The 24252-nt window shown below is 43.6% G+C and overlaps 1 protein-coding gene across 1 annotated transcript in view; it reads left to right on the top strand.

Moving 5' to 3' along the window:
* PDSS2 (decaprenyl diphosphate synthase subunit 2) overlaps positions 1-5387 on the top strand; it is a 375935-nt gene extending 370548 nt beyond the window's left edge. The window contains exon 9 of the mRNA XM_082249924.1: positions 4188-5387. Within this exon, the coding sequence (XP_082106050.1) occupies positions 4188-4346 (159 nt within the window). The 3' untranslated portion in view covers positions 4347-5387. The remainder of the gene's footprint in view (positions 1-4187) is intronic.
* The last annotated feature ends 18865 nt before the right edge of the window (positions 5388-24252 follow it).

Below are 24252 nucleotides of genomic sequence, written 5' to 3'. Positions count from 1 at the left end.
GATCGAGTTTCGCTCCTTGCCTCCGGCAAGGTTCTTTCCTTCCCCTGTTTTTATTTCCCCTGTCTCACGAGCGGCTACAGGGTCTCTATGGGGCAGTGCAGGTTCCAGAGTTGGAACGGTTTCTGTTTATAGTTCCAAGGAAGGAAGGCAAGATTCGTCTGATCTTGGATCTCAACGCTCTGAACCACTTTGTGCGGGTTCAAAAATTTCAGCTGGAGTCCATCCGCATGGTAGTAGCCTTCCTTCATCAAGAAGATCTTATGGCTTCTATCGATCTCAAGGATACTTACCTTCATATTCCAATAAATGTCAGTCGTCAGCGTTTTCTTAGTTTTGCTGTGGGCGAGGAGCACTATCAATTCGTGGCGTTACCTTTTGGTCTCGCCTCAGCTCCTCGAGTGTTCACAAAGGTTTTGGCCTCAGTTCTGGCCTTGCTATGGCAGAAAGGGATCGCGGTACTGGGTTACCTGGACCAACTGCTTCTGCATGCAGTGTCTTCCTCGGCACTGGAAGCCGACATGGACATTACTGTGCAAACTCTACACTTGCATGCAAGTGCTGGGTCTAAAGGTTCCTACCTTCAAGACGGTTCCATTTGCGCAGTTCCACATCAGACCTCTGCAAAGAGAGATTCTGACTAAATGAAACAAGGATCCGCTGTCATTGTACAATCTGATCTTGTTGAGTTGGGATTCGAGGGAGTCTCTTCTATGGTGGCTCCACTCCTCTGCCCTACGTCAGGGAAAATCCTTTCTTCCCCTGTATTGGACTGTTCTCATCACGGATTAGTCTGTCTGGATGGGGAGGTGTCTTGGGAGTGTGTTCGGCCCAAGGTGTCTAGACTTGGGAGGAGTCCAGGCTGCCGATCAACATCCTGGAAATTCAGGCTATCGGATTTTGTCTGTCCCAATGGACGGATCGTCTGCAGGGACACCCTGTGGGGATACAATCGGAAAATGGTATGGCTGTGGGGGCACAAAGAAAGTGGCCAGTATTGCGAGGTGGGGAGAGCGATATGTTCCGGCCTTCTCTGCTGTGCACATTCTGGGGATAGAGAATTGGCAAGCGGACTATCTCAGTCGGTAGACGCTAGATCCTGGGAGATCGGTCTCTTCATCCGGAGGTATTTCATTTACTATGTCTTCGGTGGGAGACCCCCGATGTGGACCTGCTGGCCTCTTGTCTCAACAGGAAGGTGCAGTGGTTCATGTCAAGGTCTTGGGATCCTCTGGCCGATGCCTCAGTTGCCCTGGTGGCCCCTTGGGGTCAGTATCGTCTGATTTTCGCCTTTCCTCCAGTACAACTTCTGTCGAGACTGCTACGTAGAATCAAGGTAGAAGGGATTCCAGTCATTCTGGTGGCACTAGACTGGCCTCGCCAAGACTGGTACGCAAGCCTGGTAAGGCTGGTAGCAGACGTTCCTTGGAAATTTCCTCTCAAGGAAGATCTTCTGTCTCAGGGACCAATCTTCCATCCTGCTTTACGGTCGCTAGCTTTAACAACCTGGTTATTGAAAGACAGGTGCTGAAAGACAGGGGGCTGTTGGAGTCGGTGATTCCTACATTGTTAAAAGGTAGGAAATCTACTTCCAGGAAGATTTATCGAGTTTGGAAAGCGTACATTATTACTTGGTGTGAGTCTCGGGGGGTTTCTCCCCGCTCCTTTTCTGTGTCTAGCATGTTGGAGTTTCTACAATTAGGTGTAGATCAACGTTTGGCTCTGAGGCACCATCAAGGGCCAGATTTCTGCCTTGGCTATATTTTTACAAAGGCAGTTGGCTGCGAAGTCCTTGGTTCACACTTTTATGCAGGGAGTTCGCAATCCGGTGCGATCCCTGGTACCTCCGTGTGATCTCAATTTGGTACTGTCAGTGCTTCAAAAGCCTCCTTTTGAAAATATTTAAGAACTTCCTCTGCTCACTCTGTCGCAGAAGGTGGCTTTCTTGGTAGCTATTACTTCCGCACATTGGATGTCCGAGTTGGCTGCGTTGTCCTGTTGGTCACCGTACCTGGTGATTCATAGGGACAAAGTGGTTTTGCGACCCTGTCAGGCATTCCTTCCTAAGAATGTCTCAGGGTTTCATTTGAATGAAGTTATTGTGTTACCGCTCCTATGTCCTAAAATGACACATCCTAATCCTTACATTCCTTGGATGTGGTAAGGGCTATTCAGGTGTACCTGGCGGTGACTGAACCGATTAAAAAATCTGATTCTTTATTTGTTCTTATGGATGGACCTCGTAAGGGACAGGCCGCGTTTGCTGCAACCATTTCCAAGTGGATCAGGTCTGTGGTGCAGGGCTATTCTATTAAGGGTCCGGTTCCTTCTTTCCATGTTAAAGAGCATTCTACGAGAACGCTTAGTGTCTCCTGGGCCTTCCGTCATCAGGCATCAGTGGTTCAGGTGTGCAAGGCGGCTACTTGGTCATCTGTACACACGTTCATAACGTTTTATAAGGTGGATGTACTTGCATCTTCGGATGCGGCGTATGGCCGCAAAGTTTTGCAGACTGCGGTTGCAGAGGCTTCCGCTTCTTAATTTTTTCCTGGTGGTGAGCTCCTGCTGTTATAGTTGAGCTCCTGTCTTTACCTGGTTGGCTATGTTTAGCCTTGTTGGGAATTCTGTGTATTGCTGTGTTTTTTCCCACCCCTCATATTGACACTGGTTTGGGACATCCCCTTGGTGACATGGAGCTGTGTCCATCAGTGAAAGAAAGCGAAAACTGGATTTTTGTCTTACCGTAAAATCTTTTTTTCTGAGGTTCACTGACGGACACAGCACCCGCCCCTCTATTTGGTTGTGTTATATGTTCTTCAGACACTGCTTTTTACAAACTGGAGTCCTTTAGCAGGAAGTGATGGTATACCTTCTGGGACTGCCCCAGGGGAGCAACCAAAAAGGTTTCTGCCTAGTCCTACTCCTAAAGAGAGAGCAGCATAAAGCCCAATGGTCTGAAGACATGGAGCTGTGTCCGTCAGTGAACCTCAGAGAAAAGGATTTTACGGTAAAACAAAAATCCAGTTTTTACTGTATTTTTTACTTAAAATATAGGATAAACAGTTGCACAAATATTGCATAACAAAAAATAATATAATTACTATTTTGTATTCTACAAGTTAGCTGCTTTCAGAAAATATGTAATGGTTTGGGTATTTAAGTAAAAATTTCAGGACAAAAATGTGTATTTTAGAATATGTGAAAAAAAAAAAAATGCTCCAGCAGCAAAATGGTTAAAAGGACCATTATACCATTACAATTACATTTTGGCTTTAAAGAAAAAAAATATTCTATGAAAACTGCTACATTGTCGAAAATGCGAAAATAGTGTCCTCAATTAAAAGATTAAAGCACAGATGTATTCATTTTTTTAGCCAGTGTATTAGTAGTGAAAATTTTAAAATACATGATTTGATTGTTATCCGGATGTTTGCTGTGGAAGGGTTAAAGCATGTATTTGTTGTGGATTTGTCACCAGCCTGTAAGAAGCTCAGTTGGGTTCTGCGAACACAATAGCTTTTCCTGCGGATCTAATTTACAACACTTGTAATCACAGCTCTTTGCAGGGTATTTTCACCGGGTAACAGAAATGGCATTAGGAGATTACATTTGGAAAGTCATGTCGAGCACTAATAATCGTTGTTGTGAAAGAAGAACTGTTTATGAAACATAATATTGTGCGAGCATTTAGCATTTCCTAGATTCTGTGTTAAATTTGGTAGTATCTAGCATTTTCTTCATACTGCATTGTAATAAAAGAAATCATGAATGATATAGTATGAAGCCTGTAAAAGTAAAATTCTACATAATGGCATTAACAATCATTTACTGATTAGTTTTTGCACTTCTGAATTTAGGGTGTTTCATCACAAAAGCTGAGGCTTTTTGTGGATATTAGACTCTTTTCAAAGAGCTGTCACTGCAAATAATAAGCACCCAGGAAAGAATACGATTTTAGCTTTTGCAGCAACCAAAACTGAGCAGACCTTGACATCTTCCTCACTTAACCAAACAAAAAACTGTCTGATGTTCATTCAACCTAAGGTGATCTCTTCAAACAGTCTTGTGTTTTAGTCAAGATGCACTTTTTTGCTAGGAACAATAGGGAAGATATTTATATCTTGCCATAATAAAAATATTGTATGTGACAACACAACCGGCTTTTCAGATGTAACTGTGCTTTCTTATAGTTGCAGGAGGCAGTCAAGGCTGGCAAAGGTGTGACTTCAGCTATTGACCTGTGCCGTTACCATGGAAACAAAGCTCTGGAGACCCTGCACTGCTTCCCTCCCTCAAAGGCCAGATCCGCCTTAGAGAACATTGTATATGCTGTGACCAGATTTTCATGACAATCTACGTGGCTGAATGTTGCAGCTCATTTTTATGTTTTTTTTTTTTTTTTGTTTTTTTTTATTTTTTTTTTTTATTTTATTTAGCCTAAATACTGTGGACTGTAAATTATATGGCCATCAGGAGGTCCTAACTGCATTTTTCTTTTGATTTGCCACATTATGTAATGGGTGTCGAAACTATTTTTTCTTTTTTGAATAACTAAAGATAAAAATAGAAGAAGAGAGAAAAAAAAGGTCAAATCGTTTTCTCTTGTCATGCCAGAAGCACACTTGAGGCTAAACAAGTAGAAATAATTAATGAGGTTTGCTGCTGTGACCTCAGCAAATGGCCAGGAAATAAGTCCTTATTGATTGGACATAGCCAGGGATGGCGCCAGTGTGGTGGCCTGTGGTTTTCCTGCTCCTGGGAGGACAGAAGGGGTGGGATTCTGCAGGTGTCAATAGGAAATCTCTTCTGTAAACTAAGTTCAGCATATCTATGCAGTGTGAGCCCACATCAAGGACACTCCTCATTACCATGAAATGAGAAACTGCATCATTTAGGTGTGCGCTTAGACCTTTGTACAATACTCTTCATTAAAGCACTGTTGTTTTATTTGCATTCTGTTGAAGATAAGAGTACCATTTTTGCTGCTTTTTACAGTTTACATTTCAAATCTCCAGGAATAATCACTGCCTGTTTTTATAAACATTAGTAATCTCCGACTGAAAGGTGCGTTGACCTAGCAATGCATGTAACATGAATTTTTAACCTCTTCCATGTCTAAATCAAAATACAATCAGTCATTACTAAAGTATGAGTTATTGTATTTAAGATTAAATTAACCTTCCCTAGATATATTTTTAAAGAGATAGCAATACAATTATTATATTATGAGAGTAGATGTATGTGTGAACATATTTTCAACCAGTCTGAAGACATTTGCTGAAGTGTGCTGAAAAATTTTATGATTAAAAATAAAAAAACTCCAGCAAAAAAGAAATCCCAAGGAATTTTTAGCTTGCATTAACAAAATATACAGGTTTCCCTTGTATTTTTTTTTTTTCAAAAGATATCAATGTTTTTGCAATTATTTGGATTCTTTTCCTGGAGCCTAAATAAATCAGTTTTCATTTTAATTTCTTAAATACTATTTATTATAATTTTATGTACACCAATCATAGTCATAATTGATAGATTTTATAACTGTTGTCAAAATGAATGTATAACTGATTCTTGTTCCGTCTCGTTAGCTTCATTTTTCTTATATTTTAAGTCTCTAATCCTCCCGGGTGGTCTAAAGTAAGAGAATAAAATTTGAATTGGATATGATCCCAGAAAGAAAATTCATCGCACAGTCATTACATTGTAGAAAATAGTCATTTTTTTTATTTTCCAAAGTAAAAATATATATTTGGTAGTTTGTCAAGCTGGACTTGGGTTTGTATGTAATGAATGTAAAAGAACGAGTGGATTTCCTCAGTATGCAAAATGTTTTCTTTTCTAACCTTAGTTTGTCAGATTAAACACCTCTGAAAACGCCATTGACAGAATATAAGGTAATCACATCGCGGAACCTGAGCCTGTCTCTGTTTTGTTCATCGGAGATGATTTTTGTGGTTTGCATGCATGCAACGTGAGAACATCGTTGACAAGAAGGCTGAGTTTACACAAATGATCTAGATTGAGACTCAGCTACCTTTCTTCCTTCTGTGGTGTAATTACAGCCCAATCCGGAGACAGCTAGCACAGCAAACAGATTCCATTACATCGCTCACTCAGACACTTGAAGTAAAGTTATTTCAGTTAAGTTCTCCTTTCCTCTCACCTAGCAGAAAGACATGTCACAAAGTTATCAGTGATTAGCTTGTTGCGTTCGAATGGATAGGAAATAGCTTTTTTACTTTATAAAAGTACAGTGGAGGTTATTTACTAAAACTTGACAGTGCAAAATCTGGTGCAGCTCTGCATAGAAACCAATCAGCTTGGTTTTATTGTCAAAGCTTAATTTAACAAGCTGAAATTGGAAGCAGATTGGCTATCATGCACAGCTGCACCAGTTTCTGAATGTTACAGTTTTAGTAAATCAAGCCCTGTTTCAGATGTGTTTTTTTTTTTTTTTTTTTTTCATTTTAAGCCATTATACACTAATTATGGTGTCAAAGCTGACCTAACACTTACACGTTACAAACCATGTTGTAGATGTACAGGGGTTGGACAAAATTAATGAAACAAGTATGGTAAAATAACAAAATTGTTACCTAATATGGTGTTGGACCACCTTTGGCACCCAATACAGCCTGATTTCTCCTGGGAATTTACAAATATAAGTCTTGGATGGTGGATAATGGAATGTGATACCACTCTTCATGCAAAAATCTGGGTCACAATCCTGTGCAATGTCCTTTTGTCTCTTTTGGTCAGTTGACCATGTTGACCACACTTATGCTTATTGGATGACGGAAACTGTATATACCACCATAACCTTTGATACTATACCTTGCAACGCCGCAAATAAATTAGCAACTTCAGTCACAGAGGCATCAGCTATGCGTGCACCAATAATTTGCCCTCACAGAAACTCAGTAAGCTCTGACATGACTCTGTATTACTAGCAGCACATTACATACTCCTGACCCTGGCACTTTCTGCATTTTGTACTAGTTAACCCCTTGGAGCCTAAGCCTTTTTCTGACATTTAATGCTTAAAGGTTAAAATCAGTATTTTTTGCGAGGAAATTACTTAGAACCCCCAAACATTATATACATTTTTTTTATCAGGGACCCTAGAAAATAAAATGACAATCGCTGCAATATTTTATGTCACACGGTATTTGTGCAGCGGTCTTTCAAATGCAAATTTTTGGGAAGAAATACACTTTCATGATTTAAAAAAGTCAAAACAGTAAAGTTAGCTCAACTTTTTGTATAATGTGAAAGATTATGTTACACGAAGTAAATAGATACCTAACATGTCATGCTTTAAAATTGCGCACACCTGTTTAGAATTACAGAGGAGGTCTTGTGTTAGAATTATTGCTCTCGCTCTAATGATCGTGGCGATACCTCACGTGTGGTTTGAACACGGTTTTCATATGTGGGCGCAACTTTCGTATACTTTCGCTTCTGCGTGTGAGCACGGAAAGAGACGGGGCGCTTTAAATTATTTTTTTTTTTAATTTTTATTTTTTTTACACTATTCTTTTTAAAAAAATAAAAAATGTTGATCCGTTTTATTGCTGTCACAAGGAATGTAGACATCCCTTGGGATAGTATTAGGCAGGGACAGGTGCTCCTTTTGAAGGAATCTAGGGTCTAAAAGACCCCAAATCCCTCAGCACTTAAAAGCATTAAAAATGTCAAGTTTGGCTGTTTTGAATGCTGTCATTTTTTTTTTACATCTGGCGCCTTTAAGGCTTCAGTACCCGGAAGTGAATGAATGACATCACTTCCAGGATTTTACATCAGAGACCCGATCAGAGCCGAATGTGGCTTTCTTCAGGTCTTCGGACATGCCGGCTGGTCGCTCAGATCTCCCTGTGGGATGGGAGACCCAGGAAGGGTGCCGGAAGGCAGCAGGAGGGGGGGGGGGACATCCCCTCCTACTCCTTGTAATGACAGCTGAGCGTGGTGGTGGTGAGTGCCTTGTGAGGTTTTCTCTCCCTCTTCTGCTATTGCAGCAGTAGTGCCTGTGCTGGGCCCTTTTGGAGTCCAAAGTGGATTTGGTCCTTGGCAAACGGGCTATCAAAAAGCGTTTCCTGCCTTCACTTGTTTCCTCTGTCTCATCAGATCCAGAGTCTGATTCCCCCGCTGCGGATGCGAGTTACCCTTCGGGGTCTTAGTCCAAGCACCCTGTGTTCTTGGATAGTGATGATGATTCCTCTGTTCCTCTAGCCGCACATGAAAAGGCACTAGTGGATGCACTGATTGTATTGGTGCGGGAAACCTTACATATGGAAGATGCGATTAATGAAGCATCAAAGACATGGGTCACCTTGGCACCCACAGGTCCTCAAAAGCAGCGAGGGCGTTTCCCTTTCCTGACTTATATAACGATGGGGTGCCCCAAACGCACCTTTGGAATCCCTAAGCATTTTGCAATGTGATACCCTTATGAGGAGTCCCTCCTTAAAAAATGGACGGTACCTCCTGTAGTGGACTCCCGTTTCCAGGTTGAATAAAGCCACTGTAATCCAGGTTGAAGCGTCCCCAGTCTTCCCTGATCTGCCTGATAGGAGTTCGGAGGCCTTGACCCGCCATATGTTCACTTTGGCTGGGTTGGCACTTGGGCCAGTGTTTACCATCACCTTGGTGTCACAAGCTATGAATGAATGTGCCAAAATTCTACGTCAGGACCTGGAGGAGAAGCAGCTCCCCCAGCTTTTGTGGAGCTGGCAGATCAGTTGGGCCAAGGGCTACAGCTTGTCTGTGACGCCTCTTTGGATGCTGCTCCCCTGAATTCTAGACTGTCTGCTTCAGCAGTGGTCCTGTGGTGCATTATCTGGCTGAAATGCTCGTCTGCGGACCAGGCTTCTAAGAAGACCTTGTCTGATCTTCCATTCGTGGAGATCGCCTGTTTGGAGCTTCCTTGGACAACATCATCAAATGCCTCACAGGGGGAAAGAGTACTCTTCTTCCTCAGGCTTCCAAGGGTAAGGAGTCCCATCGCAGACACGGACCTTCCTTTTCGGCTCATAACCGGCCTTTTTCGTCCCTCAGGGTTATTACCCAAAAGAAATATGAGATTTAATTTACCTCAGACAATATTTGGGTTAAAAATGAGAGTTCTTTGACTATAAATGAAAGCTTTATTTTATTGGTATATAGTTTGAAAGCCTAAATTAATTTACAACAATCTAACTATGGTACATACAACAAAATGGAAAATATTCCTAGTTTAAATGAACAAATATAGAGTATGATACTCATATACGAACACAGACACAAAGAGGACAAGCCATGTATACCTTAAACGTTTTTAGTTACCCTTCACTTGAGTATTTCCTCCTGGTCTGCCATGCCAAAACAGGAAGTCCCTCTATTTCCACCTTTGCTAATATAGAACCATATTGCATTGCCTTGTATAGGGCTATTCTGATTGGTTCAGCTGTCCTGCCCTGGATCTCCCTCTGGGCGTATCTCGTTCAGGATAGGACAACTTCCCCCTCCCCTAGCTTAGCATAATTCAGCCCTTTGCTAACCACTCCTCTCTGTTGGGGGGAGAACCTGTTAATTTACTTTAAAAATGATAATTAAGATGCAGGGTTCATCTCCCGGGCCTATTGTCCAACCCTTCAACCGATAGTCAATCTTCATTGCATATCTTAATGAGAGTTCTTTGATATGGAGACTTAACTTAGGGCAGACATGACATGATCTATTCATCCTATAGCATAGACCCCAGGATTTCTGGCTCTCCGTAAATTAAATTACAGGTTGATACTATCAGTATGTGTTTAAATGTAAATAGCAGGTGCCCCCTGGTAGCTCAGGCATGCATTTTAAATGGACTTGTTAATCAAGTTCCTACTACTGACTGCAGACTGAAGTCACACAACTTCATATAATTGATAATCATATCTCAACTAAATGTAAAATCAAAACTCAATATCTCGTACATATATATATTTACATTAATATTTACAATCCTCTAATGGGGATTTATACATAACTCCTCCTCAGGCCACAGTAATGGAGATTACACATAAACTCATAAGGCAACAGGGTCTAAATCCTTCAGGGCATCCACTGGGGGTTCCAAGAAGTCTTGGTCAGGCAAACCATGAGCGGGTTCTGCCAGACCTTCGGACAAAAATTCCTCGAATGAAGGTGCACCCTCATCTGTATCTGGGGGGGGGGGGATGTCTTCGCTGTTTTCCGTAGCCATGGACCTTCCTACTTCAAAGGGTGATTGTTCCGGTTCCGACGTCAGAAAGTTTTCAAGGTTTTTTCTCAAACCTCTTTACGGTTCCCAGGAAGGAGAGCAAGGTGCGTCCAATTCTGGACTTCAAGGCGCTAAACAACTTTGTGCAGGTACAGAAGTTTTGAATGGAATCCATTCACACGGTGGTGGCATCCCTACATCAGGGGTATTTTCTCACCTCCAGCAACATCAAGGATGCCTACCTTTACATCCCCATATGTGTCACCCATCAGTGCTTTCTCTGCTTTGCAGTGGGCGAGGAGCATTTTAAAACCCTTTGGTCTCGCTTCCGCTCCTCGTGTCTTCACAAAAGTGTTGGCCTTGGTTCTAGCATTACTGCGTCAGCGGGGGATCGCGATACTGGGGTACCTGGACGATCTGCTTTTGCGAGCAGAGTCTTCAACTGCTCTGTTGGACAACTTGGAGATTATTCTTCAAGTACTGAGGGAGTTCGGTTGGATTCTGGCTTTTTAGAAGTCTGCTCTGGTTCTGTCCATGAGCCTGGACTATTTGGGTCTGACTCTGGACTCGGCCAGAGTGTTTCTTCCTCTGGAAAACTTCAAAAGTTGCAGGAGGCAATTCAGTTTCTGCTGTCCAGCAGACAGTCATCTCTGTGGGCTTGCATGTGGGTGTTGGGCCTGATGGTGTTTACCTAAGATGCGGTTTCTTTTGCGCGGTTTCTTTTGCGCGGTTCCTTTTGCACTGTTCCACACGAGATCTCTGCAAAAGGAGATTCTGGTGAAATTAAACAAGGATCCTCAGTCTCTAGACAATCTGATCCTGTTGAGCCGGTTTACGAGGGGGTCCCTGGTTTGGTGGCTTTGTTCTCCGGCACTTCGTCAGGGAAAATTATTTCTTCCCCTCTACTGGAAAGTTGTCACCACGGATACCAGCCTATCCGGGTGAGAAGGCGTCCTCGGCACAGACTGTGCTCAGGGGATCTGGACCCTGAAAGAGTCCAGGCTACTGATCAATGTACTGGAGCTCCGAGCGATCAGACTTTGTCTGGATCATTGGAAAAGTAGTCTCCAGGGGTGTCCGGTATGGATTCAATCGGACAATGCCATGGCCACAGCCAATGTCAATCACCAAGGGGGCAAAAGAAGTGTCCTGGCGGCTCGGGGAGGTAGCCGGCGTTCTGAGGTAAGCAGAATAATTCATTCCAGGCCTCTCTGCTATGCACAGTCCAGGAGTGTAAAATTGGCAGGTGGACTCTCTCAGTCGACAGGCGTTAGACCACTGAGAATGGTCACTTCATCCAGAGGTTGTGTCTCTGATGGGGGAATCCTGAGGTGGATCGGTTGTCCTCTTTCCTCAACAGGAAGGTACAGAGGTTTGTGGCCCAGCCTCGGGATCCTCTAGGCGACGCCACAGATGCCATAGTGGCTCCCTGGAGTCAGTATTGTCTAATTTACGCCCTTCCTCCTCTCAAACTACTGCAGAGACTCCTGCGCAGGATTGAGGCAGAAGGTATTCTGGTCATCCTAGTGGCTCCAGACTGACCTAGTCGGTCTTGGTACGCCAATCTGGTATGGCTGGTCGCCAATGCTCCTTGGACACTTCCTCTCAGGGAAGATCTGCTGTCCCAAGGTCTGATCTTCCATCTTCTTTTAAGTCACTGGCTTTGACGGCTTGGCTGTTGAACGCCAGGTGCTGAAGGATAGAGGGTTGTCTGAATCGGTAATTCCTACACTTTTAAAAGCTAGAAAATCTACTTCTAGGAAGATTTACTATCGTATCGCGATACTGGGGTACCTTGACGATCTGCTTTTGCGAGCAGAGTCTTCAACTGCTCTGTTGGACAACTTGGAGATTATTCTTCAAGTACTGAGGGAGTTCGGTTGGATTCTGGCTTTTTAGAAGTCTGCTCTGGTTCTGTCCATGAGCCTGGACTATTTGGGTCTGACTCTGGACTCGGCCAGAGTGTTTCTTCCTCTGGATGTTGGGCCTGATGGTGTTTACCTAAGATGCGGTTTCTTTTGCGCGGTTTCTTTTGCGCGGTTCCTTTTGCACTGTTCCACACGAGATCTCTGCAAAAGGAGATTCTGCAGAGATCTTCTCAGTGGTCTAACGCCTGTCGACTGAGAGAGTCCACCTGCCAATTTTACACTCCTGGACTGTGCATAGCAGAGAGGCCTGGAATGAATTATTCTGCTTACCTCAGAACGCCGGCTACCTCCCGAGCCGCCAGGACACTTCTTTTGCCCCCTTGGTGATTGACCCCTCCGTTTCCTGTGTAAAGACTGACGAGATCTCTGCAAAAGGAGATTCTCGTCAGTCTTTACACAGGAAACGGAGGGGTACACTGACCATGACTGTTTGGTTAGTAGTAATACACAGGACTTGCCACTATGGCTAACAGAGGGTGAAATCAGGGAAAGGCTGGATAAACTCAACACAAACAAATCACCAGGCCCGGATGGCGTACATCCGAGAGTACTCAAGGAACTCAGTAAGGTTATATCCAGACCACTGTTCCTGATCTTTGCTGACAGTATTAGGACAGGAGATGTACCAGGGGATTGGAAGAAAGCTAACGTGATTCCGATATTAAAAAAGGGCCAGAGGCATATCCCGGGAAATTATAGGCCTGTCAGTTTGACATCAATAGTATGTAAACTTCTGGAGGGGATGATAAGGGACTATATCGTAGAGTTTGCTAAAGACAACAACATCATCAGCAGTAATCAGCACGGGTTTACAAATGGGCGTTCTTGTCAAACCAATCTATTAACATTTTACGAGGAGGTGAGCAGTGAGCTAGATAGGGGGAGACCAGTGGATGTGGTGTACTTGGATTTCGCTAAGGCGTTTGATACAGTTCCCCACAAGCGCTTAATTTATAAAATAAGATCTGCAGGTATCGATAGCAGGGTTTGCTCTTGGATACGGAATTGGCTTAAAAGGCGTGTCCAAAGAGTGGTAATAAACAGCGCATACTCAGACTGGTCTGAGGTAGTAAGCGGGGTGCCCCAGGGCTCAGTCCTGGGACCAACCTTGTTCAATTTATTCATAAACAACATTGAGGTCGGGATCAGTAGTTCGATATCAGTTTTTGCAGATGACACAAAATTGTCCAGAGCAATAACTGCACAGCATGAAGCAGATATCCTACAGAATGACCTGGACAAAATTACAGAGTGGGCAACGACGTGGCAAATGAGGTTTAACGTGGAGAAGTGTAAGGTTTTGCACTTGGGGACTAAAAACATAAAAGCACAATACACGTTAGGAGGGGAACCCTTGGGGGAATCAAAAATGGAGAAGGATCTGGGAGTCTTGGTTGATGATAGATTAGGCAACAGCATGCAATGTCAAGCGGCAGCTGCCAAAGCCAGCAGAATATTGGCATGCATAAAGAAAGGGATGTATTCCAGAGATAAGACTATAATCCTTCCACTTTATAAAACTCTGGTCCGACCGCATCTGGAGTATTCTGTCCAGTTCTGGTCGCCAGTCCTCAGGAGGGATGTGTTGGAGCTGGAGAGAGTCCAGAGAAGGGCAACTAAACTAATTAGGGGATTGGAGGACCTTGACTATGAAGAGCGTCTACAATAGCTCGATTTATTCTCCCTGGAGAAGAGACGTCTGAGGGGGGACATGATAGCAATTTATAAATATCTTAATGGGGATCCCAGCTTAGAAAAAAAGCTGTTCATTCGAAGGGATTGCATGAGGACTCGGGGGCATACAATGCGATTAGAGGAGAAGCGTTTTAACCTCAGGCAACGTGGGGGGTTCTTTACTGTTAGGGCTACAAGATTGTGGAATTCTCTACCACAAGAGGTGGTTTCTGCGGGTAGTATGGTGGCTTTCAAAAGACTCTTAGACTTACATCTCAAGGATCAGAACATTCAGGGGTATGTGAGATGATTACAGCCACACACACCTACACAGGTTGAACTGGATGGACTATTGTCTTTATTCAACCTCACCTACTATGTAACTATGTACTTGGAAGACGTACATTGCTCCTTTTTGTTGACTTGGATCTTGGCTTTCCTCCATTGAGGGATTGAGCAGCTTCTGGCCTTGAGTACCATCAAGGGCCAGGTTTCGGCCTTGGCGGTTTTATTTCAACACCCATTGGCCACACACTCCTTGGTACGTACCTTTCTACAGGGAGTGAGACACTTGGTTCCCCCGGTGCGGTCTCCATTGCCGCCGTGGGACCTCAATTTGGTGTTGTCAGTTCTCCAGAAACCCCCCTTTGAAAATATTAGGAGGGAGATTCCCCTGCTTACGTTGTCCCAGAAGGTGGCCTTTTTGGTGGCTATTACTTCTGCATGCAGTGTGTCTTAACTGGCGGTGCTGTCTTGTCATTCACCTTATCTAGTGGTTCACAGGGATAAGGTGGTTCTTCAGCCGTGTCTGTCGTTCCTTCCAAAGATCGTTTCCAATTTTCAAATGATTGAAGAAATTGTGTTGCCCTCCATGTGTCCCAAGCCTAAGCATCCTAAGGACGTTGCTTTGCATTTCCTGGATGTGGTTCGGGCAATAAGGGTGTACCTGGCAGCTACGGAGTCGTTTCGAAAGTCAGACTTACTATTTGTCCTCATGGATGGACCTCGCAAGGGGCTGGCAGCTTCTGCTGTGACCATTTCCAGGTGGATCAGACAGACGGTGGTTCAGGCTTATTCTATTAAGGGTCAGGTTCCTCCTTTCCCTGTCAGGGCGCACTCTACTCGGGCGCTTAGTGCCTCCTGGTCCTTCCGTCATCAGGCGTCAGTGGTGCAGGTTTGCAAGGCGGCCACCTAGTTGTCTGTGCACACATTCACAAAGTTTTATAAAGTGGATTTGTTGGCATCTGTGGATGCTTCTTTTGGCTGCAAAGTTTTGCAGGCTGCTCCTCATTGAGGGTGTTTTTTTTCAGGTGAGCTACAGTTGTTCACAGTTAAGCTCCAAGTTATCTGGTAGGCTATGTTTAGCCTTGGGGAAGTTTGTTTTCTGCTGTTCCCACCCCTCATGTTTGACACTGCTTTGGGATGTCCCTACGGTCATGAAGATGAAGAGCTGTGTCCGCCAATGAACGAAAGACAAAATGGGAATTTTGACTTACAGTAAAATCCATTTCTCTGATGTTCATTGATGAACACAGCACTCGCCCCCCCTTTGGAGTTGGGTTTTTTTCTTTTGACGCTTCTTGTTACAAAACTGAATACCTAAAGCAGGATGTGGGAGTATACCCCCAGGGACTACCCCATAGGTGTACTCAAGTTTTTTTCTCTGCCTAGTGTCCTACTCCTGTGAAGGGCAGTATAACCCTACGGTCATGAAGATTAAGAGTAGTGTCCGTCAATGAACATCAGGGAAATTGATTTTACGGTAAGTCAAAAATCCCATTTTTGGGACTTAACCCCTAGCCTTATTTTGGTTATGCAATCACTTGCAGAACTTGTGTGTAGAGGGTTCCTTACAAAGTTTTTATATGTCTGCTGGGGACCACCTGAACATGGTTACCTATCTTTCCTTTTCTCCTCCCCTGCTAAATCTTACACAGTCATGCTGGACTATCTGGTTCAGTCATAATTTCTCTTTGTATCTGTTATCCCAGATATAGATTTTATGCTCTTTCTGAAGAAATTTTTTTTAAGATTGATTTGAGTCTACAACTGATATACCCGAATAGGGGAAAATGTTTTCTCCCTATTGCAGGGGTCCTTCCTACCCTTCATTTCCTGGAATAGACTGCTCTTGCTCCAAGTTCCTCTGTCACTGGCCTTGATTGTTCTACACTAAATCATATCACAAATGTTTTGCTTTATTCTGTGACTTCATTCCAAAATTTGTAAACACAAAACTCTCATTGTATCTATACCTTATCATACAATGCTTAGCTGGTCAAATTTCTCTTGCAAAGGTCTCATGTCAGTACACGTGTGGACAGCTTGGTTAGGGTTCTGGGCAGTGGAATTATTGTATAAGAAGCATTTCTTCTGCTTAGCTTTTGAGGAATGTCTCTTTGTATCGACTTCACTCCCTACTTCCTCCTCATTTTGTACTTTCATTCATTTTATTTATTTGCATGCTTTAGCTGATTTCATTTAAGCCATTTCTGGTTTTGTGCAATTGTCATTGCCTCAGTTCCTGTGGCAACATGGTTTCTATGACTCTTTCTAACCAATATGCTGTTCCCAATCCCACAGTGGTAATCCATACCATTTTAGATGTCAATTGTGTTCATTCTAGTCCAGAAATTATAGAGAACCCACCAGATCTGTTTTTGCCTCCATGCATCAAGGGGACTTTCTAGCTTCTGTGGACATCAATTTCATGTACCTACATGTGTTAATTTTTCCAGTGCATTAGGGTTTCCTTCACTTTAATGTGGGGTCCTACCCATTGGCATCTTGTTTGCACCTAAGAGATTCACCAGGGTGTTGACCCAAGTTTTAGCCCTAGTGCAATCTTGTAGCATACCCTTCCTTGAATATTTAGATGGCCTCCTCTTTAGGGAACCGTTGGTACAGGCTCTCTCAAACACCTGGCTTTGACTATCCAGTTTAGATGGATTCTGAGCCTTCAGGAATCATTGCTGGGGCCTACTCTTTATTTGGAGTATCCTGGTGTAATGCTGGAAAAAGCTCAGATCAGAGTGTTTCTTCCACAGAGGACAATTCAGATTTTAGCATTCCACTCCAGAAGCTGGCCGACTTTTCTGTAAAAGTCTTGGGACTGATGGTAGCCTTTTTCGAGTCAGTCCTATTTGCCTAGTTTAACGCCAGACCTCTGTAGCACAAATTTGTTGTTGGACAGGTCAAACAAGTCCCTGGACAGACCAGTTCGTTTAACACAGAGGACCAGGTCGTCTTGAGCCTGGTGGCTCAAGTAACTGGCTCTGGAATAGAGAAAGTCCTTCCCATTTTCTGGAAAAGATCCTCATGATAAACGCCAGCCTGTTGGGTTTGGAGAAGTCTTAGACACCATATGGATGCAAGGGACTTAGTCAACAGAGGAATCATGTTTTATGTTCAACATTCTGGCCCTTCAGAGCACTTAGGCGTTCTCTGTAACAATGGACCATTCTGGAAGGTTATCTGATCTAGGTTTAATCAGACAATTATATGGTGGTGGTGTACATCAACCATGAGGGAGGAACCAGATATTTCACTGTAGCAAGACAGGTTGTTTGTATTCAGACCTGGAGGAGAGCAGACTTTCACATTACCACCTTTCTGCTGTGTACATTCCAGCCATAGACAATTAGCATGAAGATTTCCATAGTTGACAGTGCCTTGCCCCAGGGGAGTGGTCCCCTCACCGCACCGTAAGGTGTTCCAAAATTTTTGTCGCAGGTGGGGGATGTCAAGTGTGGACCACCTGGCCTCCAGATTTAAAAGTTTTGTCTCTAGATACAGAAATCTTTTAGTTGAAGCAGTGGATGATCTGGTGGTTGTGTGGGATGAGTACACCCAGATGTATTCCTTTGCTCCCCCTAAACTTTATCCTTCAGTTTCTCAGGAACAGACATAATTAAACATAATCACCAATCACGATTAACATCCGTAAAACTAAGAGGGGTATATGCTAATGTCAGGAGCCTAGCTAATAAAATGGATGAGTTGGAAATGTTAGTACATGAGGATGACATAGACCTTGTGGGAATAACGGAGACTTGGTTCGACCCCTCACATGACTGGCTGGCCAATATCCAAGGGTATTCGGTGTACCGGAAGAACAGGGTAGGAAAAAGAGGGGGAGGGGTATGTCTCTATGTCAAGAACAATGTAAGGGTGATAGAGAGGAGTGACATTACGGAAGGGATGAGTATGGATTTAGAATCTGTGTGGGTAGAACTCCATAGGGAAGGACCAAGGGGAGGAGGTAGAGCTGGAATTTTTAGCACTATTGGGTAAAGTAGCAAAACTGGGATCAGTCATCATATTGGGGGACTTTAATTATCCCGACATTGACTGGGAAGAGGGGACTGCACACTCAGAGAAGGCCCATCTATTCACGGAAACCTTACAGGATAATTACATGTCACAGTTGGTGGATTCTCCGACTAGAGAAAACGCAGTCCTGGATCTATTGATCACTAATAACCCAGACCTAATCTCGGAGGTAGGAGTCCAGGACTACCTGGGCTCTAGCGATCACAGGATGATCACATTTAGTGTAAATAACAATATAACAAGGCAAGTGGGGAACATAAGAACCCTAAACTTCAGAAGGGCAAACTTTCCAAAATTGTAAAGTTGGGACCAAACCCTGGGATCACTGACCACAGAGGAAAAATGGGAATGCTTTAGGAACATATTAAGCAAATGCATCTTGCAGTGAATTCCTATGGGAAATAAATTTAGAAGAGACAAAGCCAAACCTGGCTGGCTAAACCGTAGCATTAAAAAACTTATTAGGGGAAAAAAATTGGCCTTCAAAAAATATAAATCAGAGGGGACAGTATCGGCTTTCGAGCAATACAAGGAGGCAAATAAGAAAAGTAAACACGAAATCAAGATGGCTAAAATCAACTTTGAGAGACAAATAGCGGAGGATAGTAAAAAAAAACCCAAAGAAATTCTTTAAATATATCAACAGCAAAAAAAATAGGGCAGAGCATATTGCACACATAATTAACGATGATGGGAGGATGGTTACAGAGGACACTGAAAAAGCAACCGTGCTGAATGCTTTTTTCTCGTCAGTCTTTACACAGGAAACAGAGGGGTACACTGACCATGACTGTATGGTTAGTAGTAAAACACAGGACTTGCCACTATGGCTAACAGAGGGTGAAATCAAGGGAAAGGCTGGATATACTTAACAAAAACAAATCACCAGGCCCGGATGGCGTACATCCGAGAGTACTCAAGCAACTCAGTAAGATTATATCTAGACCACTGTTCCTGATCTTTGCTGACAGTATTAGGACAGGAGATGTACCAGGGGATTGGAGGAAAGCTAACGTGATTCCAATATTCAAAAAGGGACAGAGGCATATCCCGGGAAATTATAGGCCTGTCAGTTTGACATCGATAGTATGTAAACTTCTGGAGGGGATGATAAGGGACTATATCGTAGAGTTTGCTAAAGACAACAACATCATCAGCAGTAATCAGCACGGGTTTACAAATGGGCGTTCATGTCAAACCAATCTCTTAACATTCTAAGAGGAGGTGAGCTGCGAGCTAGATAGGGGCACACCAGTGGATGTGGTGTACTTGGATTTCGCTAAGGCGTTTGATACAGTTCCCCACAAGCGCTTAATTTATAAAATAAGGTCTGCTGGTATCGACAGCAGGGTTGCTCTTGGATACGAAACTGGCTAAAAGGGTGTGTCCAAAGAATGGTAATAAACAGCGCATACTCAGACTGGTCTGAGGTGGTAAGCGGGGTCCCCCAAGGCTCAGTCCTGGAACCAACCTTGTTCAATTTATTCATAAACAGCATTGAGGTCGGGATCAGTAGTTCGATATCAGTTTTTGCAGATGACACAAAATTGGGCAGGGCAATAACTGCACAGCATGAAGCAGATATCCTACCGAATGACCTGGACAAAATAACGGAGTGGGCAACGACATGGCAAATGAGGTCTAATGTGGAGAAGTGTAAGGTGTTGCACTTGGGGACTAAAAACATAAAAGCACAATACACGTTAGGGGTGGAATCCTTTGGGGAATCAAAAATGGAGAAAGATCTGGGAGTCTTGGTTGATGATAGATTAGGCAATAGCATGCAATGTCAAGCGGCAGCTGCCAAAGCGAACAGAATATTAGCATGCATAAAGAAAGGGATGTATTCCAGAGATGAGACTATAATCCTTCCACTTTATAAAACTCTGGTCCGACCGCATCTGGAGTATTCTGTCCAGTTCTAGTCGCCAGTCCTCCGGAGGGATGTGTTGGAGCTGGAGAGAGTCCAGAGAAGGGCAACTAAACTGATTAGGGGATTGGAGGACCTTAATTATGAAGAGCGTCTGAAATCGCTTGATTTATTCTCCCTGGAGAAGAGGCACCTGAGGGGGGACATGATAGCAATTTATAAATATCTCAATGGGGATCTCAGCTTGGAAAAAAGCTATTCAGTCGAAGGGATTGCATGAGGACTCGAGGGCATACAATGCGATTAGAGGAGAAGCGTTTTAACCTCAGGCAACGTGGGGGGTTCTTTACTGTTAGGGCTACAAGATTGTGGAATTCTCTACCACAAGAGGTGGTTTCTGCGGGAAGTATGGTGGCTTTCAAAAGACTCTTAGATGTACATCTCAAGGATCAGAACATTCAGGGCTATGTGAGATGATTACAGCCACACACACCTACACAGGTTGAACTGGATGGACTATTGTCTTTATTCAACCTCACCTACTATGTAACTATGTAAGATGGAGGACATTTCGGTGATCATTACTACTTGAGGCTGGCCCAGAAGAATGTGGTACGCTGACTTGGTAGAACATCTGGCAGAGACTCTTTAAGAACTTCAAGATTATCAGGATCTTCTTTCCCAAGGGTCAATTTGCCATCCTGCTTCACAGTTGCCTGCTCTAACAGTTTGCCTGTTGAAGCTCAGGTTTTATGAGATAGAGCATCTCTAAATTTCTGATTGCCATGTTGTTAAAAGCTAGGAGGTCTATTTCTGGCAAGTTATATCATTAGACATAAGAGTTTCTCCACTGGACAAATCCTCTCCTTCCTGCAGCTGGATTTGGACCAGTGTTTGGTAATCAGCACTTTTAAGTACCAGGTTTCTTCCCTGTCCATCTTGTTGGTCTTTCACTCCTTTATTTAGACCTCTGTATAGCGAGTCTCCCATGTAACTCCCCCTGTTTCTTCCCTGTGGCTCTATGAAATGTGAATCCGGTTCTCTGCATTTAAGACTGTTGTTTGAAACCATTTGTGACATTTCTCTCTCTATGTCATTCTCAAGGTGGTATTTGTTGTAGCCATCTTTTCTACAGGACAAGTGTCTGAACTGGTGGTCTCATACTTAAGAACCCTAATTCCAGATTTTCTTAAAATCATAAAAGGTCTTGTTCTGGGGTGTAGAGCCTAAAGGCTTTGTAGAGCTTTTGGAAGTAAGCTTCCATTGCTGGGTCCACAATTACCAATTAGCCATACCTCAACATTCGTCTCAGTATTAGGCTGGGTTCACACTGATGCAGCCACAGGTCACACCAGGGGGTCCTGTGTGTCCCTGTTCACCGATTCAGGTACGAATTTTTGCCTGAATTCATGCCTTAAACAGAGCCAAATATGCACAGGACCTTTTCCAATGCAGACCACGGCTGTCCCGGAGCTGTGTGAACCGGCTCTATTGAGAGCCGGTCACAGTCTCTGGTCATGCATATTGGATGTTGGGAAACCCACTTCCAATTCGCATCAGTGTGAACCCAGCCTAAGTCTCAGCTGTTCACAGGCCATTATGTGTATGAGCTGATTGATGCTCAGGGCTCTCTTGTTCTCTCTGCTGTGGGAGCCTTCTGAAAATGTAAACTGCTTACAGAACACAAGAAGATAGAAGTGCTGTTGTTTTGGGAACCCTGTTGGTCAGGAAAATGTCAGAAATGTACAATCTAAAGTTGGACATACACTGTTAGAATGTTCAGTCTGCGGGCTGAAAAAAAAAAAACGGATTTCTCCATACACAAATAAGGTATGGAGGAATACTGTGCAATACAATGTCTGCAATACAATGCAGACAAGCTGAAGGCCACTATCAAAGCAACCTCGACTTCCGTAACACCTCAGCAGTGCCACAGGCTTATTGCCTCTGTGCCATGCCGCATTGATGCAGTAATTAATGCAAAAGGAGACCCGACTAGTAGAAGTATTGAGTGCATACTTTATTATACGTGGACATACTTTTCAGTAAGTCTTTTTCACTAGTTTTTTTCACTAGCTGTAAGCCATAATCATCAAAATTAAAAGAAAGAAATGCTTGAAACATTTCCCTCTGTGTGTAATGCATTTACACTGTTAAAAAAAATTAAAGGAACACTTTCAAAACGCATCAGATCTGAATGGGTAAAAAATATCATGATTGATATCTATACTGATATGGACTGGGTAATGTGTTAGGAACGAAAGGATGCCACATTGTTTGATGGAAATTAAAATTTTCAACCTACAGAGGGCTGAATTCAAAGACACCCCGGAAATCAAAGTGAAAGAATTATGCAGCAGGCTAGTCCATTTTGCTATTTCATTGCAGCAACTCAAAATGGTACACAGTAGTTTGTATTAGAGATCGACTGATTATCCGCAAAGCCGATATATCGAGGGCCGATATGCACTTTCCCAAAATATATCTGATTCGGCCACCAAGGTGACCGATATTGCTGATATTTCGGGAAAGTGCTTGTACCGGAGTGATGCCTGCAGCTAGAGGCATCACCTCGGTACAGGCTTCCATGAGAAGCCGCTCGGCTGTCATTACAAGGAGCAGGAGGGGACACCTTCCCCCCTTACGCGGCTCGCCCAGGTCTTCCGTCCCACCTAGAGATCCGAGCAACCAGCCTGCACGGCTGCCAAAGACCTAATCAAAGCCGCATTCGGCTCTGATTGGGTCTCCAATGCAAAAACCTGAAAGTAATGTCATGAGTGACATCACTTCCGGGTACTGTCTGGTGCCAGATTAAAAAACAAATGACAGCATTCAAAACAGCCAAACTTGGCTTTTAAATGCTTTTAAGTGCAGAGGAGGTTTTATTTTTGTACATTTAAAAAAAAATCGGCCGATACCGATATGCATTGACCAAAATATCAGTATCGGCAACGAAAAAACTATATCGGTCGATCACTATTTTGTATGGCCCCACGTGCTTGTATGCATGCCTGACAATGTCGGGGCTTGCTTCTAATGAAACGTCGAATGGTGTCCAGGGATATTTTCTCCCAAATCTTGACCAGGGCATCACAGATGGACCAAAACATAATTTCCCAGAGATATCCTATTGGATTTAGGTCAGCCGAGCGTGGGGGCCATTCAAAGGTACCGAATTCCTTCTTCCTCCAGGAAATGGCTGCATACTCTCGCCACATGAGGTCGGGCATTCTCGTGCACCAAGAGGAACCCAGGACCCACTACACCAGCGTGGGGTCTGACAATGGGTCCAAGGATTTCATCTTAATGGCAGGAAGGGTGCCATGGTCTAGCATGTAGAGGTCTGTGCATCCATCCATTTATATACCTCCCAAGACCACCACTGACCTACCACCAAACAGGTCACGCTGAACGATACAGGCAGCATAATGTTCTCCATGGCTTCTCCAGACCCTTTCACATCTGTCACGTGCTCAGGGTGAACCTGCTCACATCTGTGAAAAGCACAGGGTGCCAGTGGCGGACCTGCCAATTCTGGTGTTCAATGGAAATTGCCAATCAAGCTCCACAGTGCCAAGCAGTGAACATAGGGCCCAGTAGAGAACATTGGGCCCTCAAGCCACCCTCATGAAGTCTGTTTCTGATTGTTTGGTCAGAGACATTCACACCAGTGGCCTGCTGGAAGTCATTTTGTGGAGCTCTGGTAGTGCTCATCCTATTCCTCCTTGCACAACGGAGCAGATACCGGTCCTGCTGATGGGTTAAGGACCTTCTACGGCCCTGTCCAGCTCTCCTAGAGTAACTAACTGTCTCCTGGAATCTCCTCCATGTTTTTGAGTCTGTGGCTGGGAAGCACCTCTTTAGGGTCGAGGTATCACCTCATGCTATCAGTAGTGACACTGACCCTAGCCAAATGCAAAACTAGTGAAAAACAGTCAGAAAATAGGAGTGGAAAAAAAAAATGTCAGTGGCCTCCACCTGTAAAACCATTCCTTTTTTGGAGGTTGTCTCATTGTTGCCCATCTAGTGCACCTGTTGTTCATTTCATGAACAACAAAGAAACTAAAAGTGATTAACAACCCCTCTGCAACTTAACAGACCAGATCAATATCCCAGGATTTTAATTGACTTGATGCTGTACTGTGATTAAAAAGGTTTCCTTTAATTTTTTTGAGGAGTGTATATAAAATAGGAGTTTCACTTTTTTAATTAAATTACTGAAATTAGTTTTTTGA

This window comes from Pelophylax lessonae (assembly GCF_965119305.1).
Source record: "Pelophylax lessonae genome assembly, chromosome: 3".
Classification (NCBI taxonomy): domain Eukaryota; kingdom Metazoa; phylum Chordata; class Amphibia; order Anura; family Ranidae; genus Pelophylax; species Pelophylax lessonae.
The sequence above is the reverse complement of the archived record's forward strand: the minus strand, read 5'-3'. Positions and strand labels throughout refer to the sequence as shown.